Below are 15,430 nucleotides of genomic sequence, written 5' to 3'. Positions count from 1 at the left end.
GACATTTTAAGTTAAGGAGAATAAATAAGTTCAAATAACTTAATTGGGCTGTCATGTTTTACAGCGTTCATGCTTCTCCTTAAATTAAACTCAGCTGGTTTATTCCGTCCATTTTTTTGGTCATATTTATTCTTAAATATAGCTAGGGGAAAAATGTAAAATGCGACCGTAATGAATAATTTCGTTTATTTCACTCTGAAAATGATTCGGACAAGAATCATGTTGAAAGTGGTGTTGTGTGAATCAGAGTGACCGCGTGTCGAACCTCACCTTTGACTTTGACCTCTAACCCCGCAAAGAAACACATTTAATTTAGGCTACTAAGAAACCATGTTGGCTCCATGAGGGGGTCAAAAATAGACATCTAGGAGATTGCATGTGGGCCAATAGCCTATACTTTTTACGTTTTATTGGTTTTAATCAGTTGACAACCATTTGTCGGCGATTTAAATTCAATACAAACGGATTGAATGAATCAGATGGAACAAACAGGCTACTGCGGAAAAAAAAATGGTCGGAATACAATAATAGCCTAACTTTTTAATTTGAAAATAAAATGTATCATTTTATTATATATTATATTATAATGTATCATTTAATTTTTTTGTTTAATTGAACAGTCTATCTTGAATATAGGATTCTTTTAATAGCATGCAGAAAGTAATAAATCACAATCTTTCCCTTTTGTCTTGACCATATTTTTGCACGTGAACACAACCCAAAGCACCAAATCCAAACATGTCAAAGCAGTAAAATTACATAAAATTACTAAAACAAACAAACAAACAAAAAGATAAACAGGGACCATTAATAAAAATCATACTCATAGAGCACTGTAAAAAGCTCATAGTCACTGTAAAAAAAAAAATTATATATAGGCCTATATATTTTTTTTAGTTATACAAGATTCAACTCGTGTTTTTAAGCCAGTTTAATGTAGTTTAAGATGAAATTACTTAAACATCCAAGTTGATTGTAGTCTACTTAATTTAAGGCAGCAACTTTTTTTTGTTTACAGTGTTCATACCAAAATGTTGCGTTCTCGAGACCTTAATACAGAACATGTGCTGTTGGTACAGCTGATATATGCCACAAAATTATGAATAAAGTCATAAAAAATCTAACCCTTGGTTTAGTGGACCCTGTTACATTTACAGTCGCCGTGGGAAACTAACTTTTCTTGAGCTAAAAAGCTCCACAGATTATCAAAGCTATGAAACACCGCCCCCTAGGCTACTTACGTATCCAGTCAGTCTCCGCCCACTTTGCTAGAGAGTTATATTAGTTATTCCGATATATATAGGCCTTATATATAAGAAGAGTACATATACTGAAGAATATCACCTCCAAGAAAACCACATTTGAGCTGTTGCACATGTTACAAAATAAATAAAAAACGGACTTATATATAAGAGGGGCGTGTCTCTTCTGATCTCGCGAGAACTCAACTCAACCTCTATCCCCTGTAAAGCAGTGGCAGTGTGGATACTGATAGTTTGCTGCTGTAATCATGCTCAAAGCTGTAAACAAGACCTATCTCAGGCAGTTGGTAAGAAAAACCCGACGAAACGACACATTAACCAGCGCGCACTTTCTTTTAAAGTTGTTATTCTTTCTCACTGTCCTTTCTAGACACAAAAAGACCTGGATAAAAAGCTTAGCATGCTGGCTAACTCGTTGTGTAATATGTTACTAAACTGCTATTCTTTTCTATATAGACTTGTTTTATTGTATTGTTTTTGATATGTAATGGTTAAAACGCAATGTCAAATGTTTGGTTACTTTGCTGACCTATTTTTTCATGGTTATACAGCCTGCTAACTAAGCGTTTACGTTAACTTTAACACATTCTCATAGTGTTAATGTTTTTTTTAAAGAGCTTTAGACATAGATATTGATCTTTGAATATGTTCATGACACTTTTAAGGCATTGGTGACGTCAATATGATTAGTTAATAAACAGAGCTAGCTAACTATCTGTCAAGGTTATGCAATATGTAAACAGTGCATTATGAAACCTCCTCACTGTCTTTAACTGATTGACCTACAATGCATTTAAAATGTGACCTACATTGAATTTGTTATGTTAATATATCAGGCCAGACCCTAAGTAGTATCAGATCCCTGTTATAAATCAGATTTCTAATGATCTCTATGGGCTATAAAACAGTGTTCGGCTGCACTGGCCCCAGTCTGCATTCAATAGTAAGTCACCTTGTATCGGTTATTTGGGTGAAAGAGCCTGGCAGTTATTTATATCATACTGTATCAGATTGAAATAGGTTTTTTTCTTCTTTCCAGTCTGGTTTGATTCAGAGGTTTCAGAGTACTCTGGTTGTTGCCGAGCACAATAATGACACGCTGACCCCGATCACCCTGAACGCCATCACTGCTGCTAATAAACTCGGCAGTGACGTGTCCTGTTTGGTTGCTGGAACGGACTGTGCGAAGGTATTCTCTCTTCATTTCCATTGGTTTCTGTGTAGCAAGTTGAAAGGCTCTGATTATGGGTTTTTGGACAGGTTGCAGAGCAGTTGTCCAAAGTTCAAGGGGTGAAGAAAATCCTGATAGCTCAACATGCATCCTACAAAGGGTCATTGCCAGGTAAACTCGAGGTTTTGTTCATAAATTTGGAAGTATTTGGTGGTTGTGTAAATTAAGTAAAGAACAGTGCAAGTGACTTTGGATAAAAGAGTCTATCATATTGAAGAAAGCATGGTATTGAGTGATTTAAATGAAAAACGAAACTCTGCCTTCTTTCACAGAGGAGCTGACGCCCCTCATCTTGGCAACTCAGAAACAGTTCAGTTTCACACACATCTGTGCGGGAGCTTCTGCTTTCGGAAAGGTAAATCTAAGGCCGACGATAAGGGCTGAAAGGGAGATTTCAGAGATTTGATTGTCTTTATCATTGAGTCTTTTACACACTGTGGGAACAACAACACCATTGTTACTTTTTATTTTGATGACAAACATTTGAGCAAACAAAATTCATGTATATTTTTTTCTTGATCTTTTTTTATTTTAAATATTGATTACAAACGTTTATCAGCTTTTTATTGGACGTTTTTATCTTAAAAACAAAGAGAGAATTATGACAAACCTTTATCAGAACAAACTAAATTTTAAATTTTTTGATTTGAAGACAAACTTTTATCAGATTGTACAAATTTGATGTCCATTTTTCAGGGATGTGATTTTTCTGTATTTTCCGTCCTGAAAAGTATGACCCATGCGAATTGCGAAAATCCGAGAAATGTTTATTGGGGGGGGATGCTGGTTACTGAATGAGGATTGAAATCATGAAATGCCCTTAACATTGCTACTAATACACTATTAGCATATTAGCCAGGGTTTAAAGCACCAAATACGAGTAAAAATTTGCGTTGAAATGGTGTTACTCAACACGTTTTTTTAAAATGAATTTTGGCAATGCATGTTTGTGAAGATGTGATATGACTTAATGCAAAAATCACTTAATGACTTAATCACAAAAAAAGTGTTTGTCAGCAATGAAAAATTTGCCTTGTATAGAAATGTTGTACATTCTGAAAAATGTTTAGTTTAATTCATAAAAAAAATTAAGGTAAATAGTTACATTATTTTTTGTACAATCTGATAAAGGCAAAAAAGTATGTAAAAATTGTGCAATCATTGTTTTAGTTTTTTTTATAGTTTTAGTTTTCATGTGCTTTTTATTTTTAGTAATTTCGTTATGTGCTTTTGTCGTTTCATTAGTTTTATTGCTATTTCGGTTTAAATTAATTTTAGTTTAGTTTTATTTATTTCCAGTTCATATTTTTAGTACTTTTTTTTTTCAGTTTATTGCCAAGGCTACATTTTTCATTTTCATTTAGTTTTTTCAACTACTATTAATTCATTAATTTATTTATTCATTTTAATTTCAGCTTTTTTTTTAATTAACAGAAATGTTTTTGATAGTTTTAGTTAACGATAAAAACCCTGTGTAACATTTGTATAAAGTTCGTCATCAAATAAACAAAACCTATCAAGACAAAAATCTGCTAAATACAAAAAAGGAAAACCTGACCACGCCCCCCCCCCCCCACAAATATTCTATCAAATTAAAAAAAGATATATCTTATATTGCAATTATACATACTATTGTACAGTAAAATTAAGAAATCGAGTATTTAATAATCATGATAATAATGTATTAAAATACAATATATGTTATAATAAAAGTATTAATAGAATTGTTGTTATTATTAATAACAATGTTAATAATAATAATTATTATCTTTATTATTATTATTGTTTTATTTTTATTGTATTTTACAAAACAGTAAAATGACAAAACTTTTATGGTAATTATATATATTTTTTTTAAACATGAAACCATTGAGCTTTCATTTTGGAGGGAAACCGCAGAGAGACCTTATTGCTTCTCTGTTGACAACAACAGATTTATAAACGATTCTCGTGACAAATGTTGCGTTCCCAAACACAGCACTTGCAGAAAAGCATTGACTGTGAATGGAAACTGAAAATGAACACAGTGCTGGGCTTTACTCTGAAACATGCAGCGCATCAGACTATACACTTATATAATTACTATACATCACAAACTTTTCTTTCAGAACGCACAACATTTCTGTACAGTTTTGCCTTGTTTTGTTCTTAAACATTTGCTGACAAACACATTTTTTGTAATAATGCAAAATATACATCGATTTTTACCTTGATTCCTTTTTTTATTTTTCCATGTGAGCGCATCAGTGATTAGTGAAGATGTTTTACTTAATGCAGGATTTTGTAGTTACACTCATTCCGAAGTTATTCGATTATTTCCCAGAGCGAAAAGCGCAAATGGGAAATAGATTAGAAACTCTCATACCGCCAAGCCCCTATCAGGCTTCTTACTTTTGGAATTGTGGGAAAAGTCCGTCCTCAATAAGTGCGGCTCTATTATATGCAAGGTTATTTGTCATTCCACAGCCAAACTGTCAGGCAGCAGATCTAATGGTATTTAAATTGAATTGTAATACATTAAACAGTATCTTATGTAGCCTAACCCCAGACCAAAGAGATGTATTAGTCTCAATTTCCTCACTGGCTAAACGTATTTTATTTGATGGATTCTTAAGTGGTGGATTTGGTTTCATTATGTCACTATATAAAACACTTGAATTACCACTATGCAATATTTTTCACCTCTAGACATAACTTAGAGCTCTTTTTCAGACTGCACGATATTTATTCCGTCTGCGATGCAGGAAGGCCAAAGTTTTCAGACAAGGGTTTTGATCAATGCCTGCCGTAATAATGCTATTTCCAAACAAATCAAGTTTGACCGCATCTGCAGATATTAAGGATGTGCATGTTTTAATGGCTTGAGCTTATTCAGGAGCTTCAAACGCATCCGATTGTCTTTAATAATGCCGAGTGTGTGTCTTTATTTGTAGAATCTCCTTCCAAGAGTGGCCGCCAAGTTGGATGTGGCTCCCATTTCAGATATCATTGAGATCAAATCTCCAGACACCTTTGTGAGGACCATTTATGCTGGTAAACACACAAACGAATGCACCAGTAGCACTTCCAGATGTACTTGTCAAGAAATGCTTTCAAATAACCTTCCTAGTATGTTCCATATCCTTCTCTTTGTTTAACATGGAGTTTGTGATTTAGGAGTCTGGCCATTGGTTGGCTGCGTGAACGGAGACGCACAGTGATTTACACTGGCTTGAAACAAAGCATATATATATATATATTTTATTTTTGATCTAAGGGGGACCCTGCCTGGAGCCTTTTTGTTCCGCTTTGCATGTATTATTTTTCTGTTCACTGTTTCTCATCCATAAACTCTACTGCCATAAATACTTCCCAATTACTCCGGCCACTTTATCTTTGGCAAGCACAGAACACTTGAAATTTATGAGACTTTATTTTATTTTAAGTCACATTAATGTTTTTCGTGAAAAAACATCAAATGAAAAGTGCCACTTGTGGTGATTATTTATGTCCAAGGTTTTTAACTGGGGGATCCATATGAAGGTTCTCCAGGGACATTTACTTAGGCTACCTAAATGTATTTGAAATGTGTTAGTGATTTTATACAGAAGTTAAATAGTTAATATCGTGTTATATATTTTAGATACAATTTTGTCTGCCAATGAAAATATTACCTATAAAGCCACAGCAGAACTGTTGTGCGTCTCCGAGCAACACACAGCTGTGTTTATTTTCTGGATAAATCCGCGTTTTGAATGAATCGGGTGAACCAATGATTCAATGGCCCACTTATAAAGAGAGCCGTTTACTTACTTCCTGAATGAATCGGCTGTTTGAACTAATCCAATGAATTAATGAATGACTCAATGGCTGCATTTGAAATCGCAAACTTCCCTACTATATAGAGTAGGCAAAAGGTACCTGGATGACCTACTACTTCTAGCGAGATTCTGAAGTGCGCATATAATAGACACTTTACTATCCCATGAGGCCACGGGAGAGAATTTATGAATGGCAGTGAAGTGACGCAACTGACGCTGGTATATCACGTGATAATGATAACATGGTGACTGTAGTACGTCCAGATTACATTCATACTATATAGAACATACTTTTTTTTAGCTGTCGTAATGCAATTGCTTATTCAAAATAAGAACCTACTCAAGAGAGAAAGTGATTTCGGATGCAGACAATGACTCATTTAGACATTTACCGCCACCTACTGGCAGCTTTAGTTTATTTAATCATTTCATTTAAAAACTAAAAATCCTATTTCAATATTAATACAAATAAAAACCATTAAAGGGATAGTTCACCCAGAAATTAAAATTCTGTCGCCATTTACTCACCCTTTGTCACCATTTCAAACCTGTATGACTTTATTTCTTTCATGGAACATAGAAGATATTTTGAAGAATGTTGGTAACCCAACTATTTTGGTTTACTTTCATTGAATGACATTTCTCAAATTATCTTTTATGTTTCACAGTCATACAGGTTTGAAACAACATAAGGGTGAGTAAATTATGACAGAATACATTTTTGGGTAAACTATCCCTTTAATACCCATTCATCTCATGGCATTATTTATGCAATTGTAATTGCTGTTTAAATGCGTTCATGCCACCTCTGAGCTCCAGTAAATAAGCAGCTGTAAATGTATCTAAATACCAATTCAGGAAAAAATCATGGCAGTTGTAGCCTAAAAGTGTGTCTAATAAATTCTATGTTGAATCAAATCAAATATTTGTTTCTAATGTCTAATTGATGCTTTTCTCATTTAACACAATAATGACTTTAAATGATTTTTTGGGGGGTAATTTTGCAGCCAAATTTGCATTAACATTTTTAATTGCCTGACAAAGAAAAAAACAAATCTTGTCATTTCATCTCTTTTCCACTGTTTTCTGGCCGTAGGAAATGCCCTCAGCACAGTCAAGTGCAATGAAAGCGTCAAGATCTTCACGGTTAGAGGCACTTCGTTTGAACCAGCGGCCATAGAGGGGGGCAGCGCCTCTTCAGAGGAAGGTACTCAGTCGTTTGATAAAGTTATACACACTGTTGTTTGCTCATGTTTTTCTTTAAGGTCACGCTGACTTTGATACCACACACAAAGGTTTATAGTATTTAGTGTTGTATATAATCCTCCACTCCGCTGCAAGGTTTTGATGGCCTAGTTTGTTTAAACGTTGACTTTAAAGGGATCATAAAGGGGTATTTTGGAACAACTCGGCGTGTTTATTTGGACGGCTCCTCACGAGATGTTGTTGCTTTTGCAGTCTCTTCGTCTGCCGCTGCTGGAGTCTCTGAGTGGCTGGAACAAACTCTTACTAAGAGTGACCGTCCAGATCTCGCCAGTGCTAAAACCGTGGTGTCTGGAGGTAAGAACTTTGTACAAGAACCGCAATTGTCCACTGGACATTCCAGGAAATTGTCTTGATATGTACTAATGCATGTTACAAAATGAATAGTTAGGCTAAAATACATGATATAACAGCATTATAGTATGATTGTGCCTGTTCACCTATGTATCACTGCACCACACCCATTGAGGCAAATGTTAACCAGTTTGATTCTTTGAAGGTTTTATCATGTAACTTTTATTTTTTTAACAACAAACAGTTTTTTCAAAGCAATTAGGCACAAACTCTCATACTTTATTGCTTAATAAAAAAATGAATAAATTACAATAAACTAAAACCGCTTCCCCACAGGGACTACACCATATTTGTGTTTACGTTCATTGTTTGTTTGAACTGTATACAAATTTAATTTAATCAGATATTAAATATAAAGATTTTATTTCATTGTTTTATTCAGTTGTTTTAAGAAGTTTCATTGTATATTTATTGTTTAAAATTGTAGTTTTGATGATATGACAAATAGATAAATACAACAAAATACATTTATAAAATATGTTCTTTTACGTTTTAATGAAAACATGTTCCTTTTTTATTCTAATATTTTATTATAGACAAGCAGTTTTATTAAAAGCAATACGGCACAAACTCTCATACTTTATTGCTAAATCAAAGAAAAATAACATCAATAAATTACAATAAATTAAAACGGCTTCCCACCGGGACTACATCATCTTTGTGTTTATGTTCATTGTGTCATAATGTTGGGTATCCCCTTGAAATTTCTCTAGGCTATTTTTTTTTTTTGCTCAGAAAATCAATAGTAAACTGAGACTGTATCGATCCTACTGGACTCATAACCTTGTCAGTAATTTCATATTTCATGCCCATCTGCCGTCTCTTTGTCATTACAGGGAGGGGCTTGAAGAGCGGCGACAACTTCAAACTGCTCTACGACCTCGCCGACCAGCTGAACGCAGCCGGTACGGTGTTTGTTTTGTCCTGATCATTGATTTGAACCTAGATTCTTTGTTTAGTGTTAGTTTTTAATCAAGCTATTTAAAGAAATATGAATTTAAAATGAAACACCACTATTTTATCGTAGTTGGTGCCTCCAGAGCCGCAGTTGATGCTGGTTATGTACCAAACGACATGCAGGTTGGACAGACTGGAAAGATTGTGGCTCCTGTAAGTACCAAGACCGGAAACCAGTTGTCTTATTTCTCAGTCTGTCCTACAGTCCTTCAATATGCACTAATTGCCTCTACAGAGGGAAATTCTTCTCAAAGTTCAACACTAGTTGATAAACCCACCAGGGTTTCAGACTGATAAACCATCTTGACTTTGATTACAGCAATATCTAATTGTCGTTTCTGTTAGAATCCAGAAAGATGGATCCGTGTTGCCCTTTAAAAGGGTTAATTTTCCATTATCCGCTCCGAGTGGGACGTCCCCGCTGTCATTATCCACACATTAGCAGAGCTTTGAGGCGTTGTGATGTAGTTAATGGCATATTCCGGCTTGTAAATGATTTAGCAGAGCCATTAGTGGAGCTGCGCACCGCACAGGTCCGCCCTGAGCTCAAACCAGGCAAATCAGCCCCAAACCCAATTCTCCAAATGTTTTGACAAGCTTGTCAAGCGTAACCCGACCATTGTGCATTAGTATTCACCCTGAACAAGTCCCGAATGAGTTCTACCAGTGAAATGAACTCGAGTCGAGATGGATGAGGGTTGTTTTGGGTCGATTGAGTATGTCTTTTGTGGTTAATTGTAATCTTTTAGCCCTCAGGGATCTGATGGTTTGATGACTAGATATACGTCGTGGTTTTGAGGTTTTTGTTCCTTTTTTTGTATGAAAAACTCAAGTTTAAGGATGTGCACCATGTCGCTGCAACTATATAAATGACATGAAGCTGTTTTCACTATAGTCTATGATTATATATAACTATTCAACCCTGTTATCCAAGAAAAAAATTATTGAAGAAATATTTGTCTTTAATTAATTGTAAATAGAAGTTTATCAATAACTACAAACCAACATTTGGTCTCAAGTTAGCTAGTCCCTTCTGTATAACAGCTTAATTTGGGCTACATTTTCAGCCCGGTTACTTGCAACCTTGTTAGTCATTTGGCACCCCCAAACAGTGTCACCAGTTGTGCATGTTATACTGTTTATTGTTAGGAAAAAAAAAGAGAAAGAAAGATTTCCCAAGGTTTGATAACAGGGTTGCAAAAATGAGTTCCTACTGTTTGACAGCTTAATTTGGGCTACATTTTCAACCCTGTTTCTTGCAATCCTACAAGTCATTTGGTGTGTTTTTATTTTTCCCCTAGTGTCACCCATTTTGCATTTAAAAAAAAGAGAAAGATGAATTTCCCACATGTTGGTAACAGGGTTGCAAAAATTGCGATGTTCATTTAAAATAAAAAAGTTAAAATAAAATCACAAGAGGATTTTTATTGATTTATATATTATTCAAAGTTTCAAACCAGTATTTAATATTTAGTTTGCTATTGTAATATTTCGTTTTTATTCATTTTCTAAACGTAACCATCTTTCACAGAGCATTTATTGATAAATAAATAAAACATCATGGTAAATCTTTCAGGCCCTATTTTGTGGAAAGTGCCGACTTCCATAATCTCTCATATTTTTCTATTTCATGCGGATCTAAACCTTTAGTAAAAAATACATGTAGTGCAGGACTTGATTTGATTGAATCATTAAGCTGATATTTTTGGTTCAGCCTTTGTTGCATCAGCAGATAAAATGCTTTGTACCAATTATCCGGTAACTCGAAAGTCGTTAGCGAACTTTTCTCCACCACCCACTACAAGCTCACCCATCGTCTGGATATTGAGATGTTTGCAGGTCTCCATCACTTCAGCCCTGCCCTCTCTCTCCTCCTCCTGGCTTTTAGAGCTCCGGCTGGGCCGGCCGCGTGTTCACAAATTGAAGCGGTGGCCCCCGGGAGAGCGCCACAGCCACATTAAACTGCACTGAAATATTCATGGAGCAGTGCATTAAGCTGAGAGCCACTGATGTAGCACTCCCTCGGGAGAAGGGTGGAGGCGAGGGGGGAGTCCTGCCACATCCCCCAAGCACTCCTCTTTTGAGTAATTGTGAGGATGTTGTGGCCTGTGCTCTGGGACGGGAGGTCAGCAGAGCGCTTCCGAGCCCATGCTGAGGGTCTGCCTTTGTTAGCGTAACACGTGGCGATGCTAAATTGTTGAAATTCTGTACACGCAAGCAAGAATCTAGCTCTTGATTTTAGGAACTAGCCTCGTTTACACCCAGTGCAGTTCATTTCAAGTGCTGCTAAGTGAAACATGGCACACCATATTGTTGCTTGGGGTGTCAATCAATCAGTCGTGTGCAATGTGCATAACATGACTCTGAACGCATATTAAATGAGCTTCCCCTTCACAAGTGATTCATAAATGGCTAGTTTTGCATATAAATTGAGAGTAATATGATTTGTTAGGTAAATGAAAAATGTAATTTGATTTGTGTTACATCTCTTAATGTTAAATGTTTAGAAAGCGATATTATTTTAAAATCAAATGCATTTAATATATATACAGTACTGTGCAAAAGTCTTAGGCATGTTAGTATGTTCACCCAAAAAAAAAGGTTTTAATCCTGTTAGTTATCTTTTGCTGTAGTGTGTCAGTAGGAAATATCAGTTTACATTTCCAAACATTATTTTTTGCCATTAATTGTAAAAATCCAGTGAGATTTTTGTATGCGCAAGGAGTCTGACAATAGCTGGTGCTCCACACAGAGATCTGACCTCACTATCATTAGCAGATATACAGTGTACGTACTTATTTGAACATGTATGTATGTATGCATATAATTTTTTTATTTATTTATAAATATATACACAAAAACACTTATTTAAATTTCATGACACTTTTTTACCATGTATTAAATGGGCTGTTTGCCACTGTACCTTTAATATTTATGTAAGTAAATACTGAATAGGCAGTGAAATGCAAATATATTAATGTGTTTGGGGTTCAGCATCATAAACATGACGTTATTTCAGAAGAGCAAGGATCTGTTGATTTGTATGATACATAAAAGCATAACTTTAATACTTTTCTTGGTTACTCTACAGGAGCTGTACATTGCAGTTGGCATCTCTGGCGCTATCCAACATCTCGCTGGAATGAAAGATAGCAAGGTACAGTAACAGTTAGTAATGTATGTCAAAATATACACACTAAGATCTTCTTTTCTGTGGTAATATCCTCAATTAGAGAAAGCCCACTCACGAGAAGAGGTCTTCAAGAGTTTCCCGATCGTGCCGAGTTAACTCTCTCTTAAGTGTGACGATGTATTGGGATGGAGTGTTTTAAAAGCGATCTGGAGTAGCTTTTTACCTGCATCCATAATTCATCTGCATTTTCTATTCTGCATCTTCCAGTTTCTCATAGCACTGCTTAACAATCTGCCAGAGCGTCCATCACTAGCATCTTCCTCCATATGTTCATCCAGGAGCATCCTCCTCACGCTGACTAGATATTTACAATAATGTTGTGTTGGCATTTTTTTGTTTTGTTAGAAAGTTACCACTGCACTTTTCTGGGAATTGGCATTTGGGAATTATTTTTTTATGTTAGCTTATGGAGACTGTAGTTAATCAGTGGCTCAACCCACCATGCAGTGTTTTTGTTTGCGATCCCACCACGCTAAATAATGTACTTATTTGTTTTACAGACCATTGTTGCCATCAACAAGGACCCAGAAGCCCCTATTTTTCAGGTGGCTGACTATGGCCTAGTGGCAGATCTGTTCAAGGTAAGATTCCTAGTTGGAGTCGTGGCCTAGCGGTTGGCGAGTTGGGGTGTTCAGGTGGCACAAGTTTGAATCCAATTGTATTTTTACTGAATTTGTATTGTAACAGAATTTGTTTCATTTATTATAATTATTTTTTATTGATGTTTTGAGTTGTTGATTTTATAGGTAACAACCTAATTATTTAGATTAAGAATACATTTAAACTAATTGATTAATTGCAACTTTGTCTTTACCATCATAAAGGTAAAACACCATGAAAATAAACAAAAAAAAGTGTTAATTTTGACACTAATGTGATGCCGTTTCTACATTAACTCATTTCATCAATAAAAGCAACAAAAATGCTTAAAGAGTAACTCTCGCCAAAATGCAACCTAGGGTCTTTTTGTGAATCTACCCGAGGCAAACTTTCGTGTAAAAGCATAATTAGAATGGAAACGCCACTTTTAAGTTTGACCGTATTTTCGTTTTCGGTCAAATTGCCTTTTGAATGGGAGTGCTAGGGGCACGTCTATGATAGCATCAAAAATCGCTATTTTTAAAACACTAAGAAGGCTCGACACAACATAAATCTTTTCTCGAAGTATCACCAGGGGCTCTACACATGAACTCAAGCATTGAGAACATTGTTTGTGTACACAGAGTTTACTAAAAAAGAAAGATTTTGAACAGCTCACTGTAGCTGTGTCCGCCGGCATTTTGACAGTCAAAAATAGTCGATCTCCGATAATGATTTTTCACTAACGACAAATTTTCTGTGAATTTATATGGAACTAAGCTTTAGGAGCTTTCCATCTTTACTCTCCTCCCTGTTACGTTGCATTCGGAGATCGACTATTTTTGACTGTCAAAATGCGGGCGGACACAGGCAATTTGACCGAAAACGAAAATACGGTCAAACTTAAAAGTGGCGTTTCCATTCTAATTATGCTTTTAAATGAAAGTTTGCCTCTGGTAGATTAACAAAAAGACCCTAGGTTGGATTTTGGCGAGAGTTACCCTTTAAAATAAAAATGCGCCCAACTCCTCAGGACAGAGAAGAGAAGCCTTTTGCCATTTGACACTCCAACTAAGGATAAAGTATACGTAACAAGAAAGATACAATCTTCTTCCTCTAAAACACGAATCTCATTAGCACAAAAGATCCTCATCAGGTCACCAGAGACATTTTAATCCAGTGCCTCGGACAATCAGCAGGACCGTTTGTGTTTAATATTAATAGCGCTGTAAATTTCGAATGACCTGGTATTAATTTCTTCAGCCAACCCAGTCTACAACCAAAACCAGACAGACTCAAAAAAAAAAAAGCTGTCCCATATTTCTCTTTTACATTTTGCAGGGCGCATTATTCCACCTAATGGAAAGTGTGCAACTTCTGAATTAATCAGTGGCGACTCCAGGCTCCGACTAGAAGCCTTATACACAACTACTTCTCCTTTCAGAGCAGAAAAGTAATTGATAGTAAGCACAAGCGTGTGGGTGTAGTTTTTCACCTTTATTTTCAGTCTCCTCTCACCGGAGCTTTACACGGCCGGCTGCGCGCCATAGTTCAAGGTGGCACACACACTCCCGGTGCCAGAGGGCTGCCACACACACCACATCCATCTGTTGTTGGCGTTTACTTTGTGTAACGCTATCATCATTTATTGCCCTGTCGTTCATCTTTTATTCAGGCGGTGCGTGCTTGACACAGGCGTGCAGGTAAACTGTGTAAAAGTGATTGCCGACGATGGGCAGCGCTGGCGACTCTCGGATCAGTTTACATACGGTCACTCCTCAGATAACTGATTAAAATGTATGGGCTTTCTCCTCCTTCCTTAGATTGAAAAGTGAGCCGGGGACATATTGGGGTGATGATATAGTTTTTCAGGATGCTCTGGAATACAGGAGCATATCGGTTTTGGATGAGAACCTTCGACATATAGGAACAGTTCAGGTTGCTCTCAAATGACAATCACCTTACCTAGGGTGCTTATTAAACACTAGAGAAAACTTTATAGAGTTGGGTTAGTTTGAAATCTAATCGTACACTGCCTGGCCAAAAAGTTGTTATTTGGATTTGAACAGGCAAATGCTTAAGAGTCTTTGATTGGATCATTATTGCAGTGATTATTATGTTTGTAGCATGTTATATGTTTGGCAACAGTTCTTCTAACCCTAATTGATGGAGTGTGTAGCTTCTTAAACCATGAATTGTGGGATTCATTGAAAGTCTGTGGGATGTCCTGGACTAGACTTTACAAGATCTTAACCAAAAATTGATGCACCTCTTGATAGAAATAAATGTTATGTTATTTCCATATAGAGGTGCATCAATTTTTGGTCAAGATCTTGTAAAGTCTACTTCAGCACATCCTTTCAATGAATCCTACAATTCAATGTCTTCCTACATGGTTTAAGAAGCTACACACTCAATCAATTAGGGTTAGAAGAACTGTTGCCAAACATATAACATGCTAGAAACACAATAATCACTGCAATAATGATCCAATCAACTTTTTGGGCCTGGCAGCGAACGATTAGATTTCTAACTATATCAATACATCAGTCATGGTTGATTTACTCTCTCTGTATTCTTTTCTAGGTTGTACCTGAGTTGACTGAAGCCCTGAAAAAGTGAGAGACAACTCAGAAAGATGGTACTCACCTGGAGAACTTTACTGGGAACCTGCCTTAAGAAGCTCTGAGCTGACGCTCCATCCTCGTGTGGGATTTTACTCCAGAACACCAATGTACTAAAGCTAATGTAGACAGCAAACCACTTCTTTTAATAAAAGAATTCAGTGACA

At 36.1% G+C, this 15,430-nt stretch overlaps 1 protein-coding gene across 1 annotated transcript; it reads left to right on the top strand.

Moving 5' to 3' along the window:
* The first annotated feature begins 1,308 nt into the window (after window positions 1-1,308).
* etfa (electron transfer flavoprotein subunit alpha) lies at window positions 1,309-15,430 on the top strand. The gene is made up of 12 exons (XM_084397580.1): window positions 1,309-1,549; window positions 2,302-2,451; window positions 2,523-2,604; window positions 2,766-2,848; window positions 5,427-5,526; window positions 7,390-7,500; window positions 7,752-7,853; window positions 8,747-8,815; window positions 8,938-9,020; window positions 11,959-12,024; window positions 12,561-12,641; window positions 15,226-15,430. The coding sequence occupies exons 1-12, from the start codon at window positions 1,511-1,513 to the stop codon at window positions 15,259-15,261; spliced, it is 1,002 nt and encodes a 333-aa protein (XP_084253706.1). The 5' UTR covers window positions 1,309-1,510; the 3' UTR covers window positions 15,262-15,430.

This window comes from Rutilus rutilus, assembly GCF_951802725.1.
Source record: "Rutilus rutilus genome assembly, chromosome: 23".
NCBI lineage: Eukaryota > Metazoa > Chordata > Actinopteri > Cypriniformes > Leuciscidae > Rutilus > Rutilus rutilus.
Note: the sequence above shows the minus strand (reverse complement) of the source record. Positions and strands in the feature narration are given on the sequence as shown.

What these genes read in the sequence shown, in the direction of transcription:
- etfa (XM_084397580.1), top strand. Translation starts at nt 1,511, where the DNA reads ATGCTCAAAGCTGTAAACAAGACCTATCTCAGGCAGTTG. An exon ending in TGTGAGGACCATTTATGCTG is followed by an intron (nt 5,527 to 7,389) that starts GTAAACACACAA and finishes TTCTGGCCGTAG; the next exon opens with GAAATGCCCTCAGCACAGTC. An exon ending in TAAAACCGTGGTGTCTGGAG is followed by an intron (nt 7,854 to 8,746) that starts GTAAGAACTTTG and finishes TTGTCATTACAG; the next exon opens with GGAGGGGCTTGAAGAGCGGC.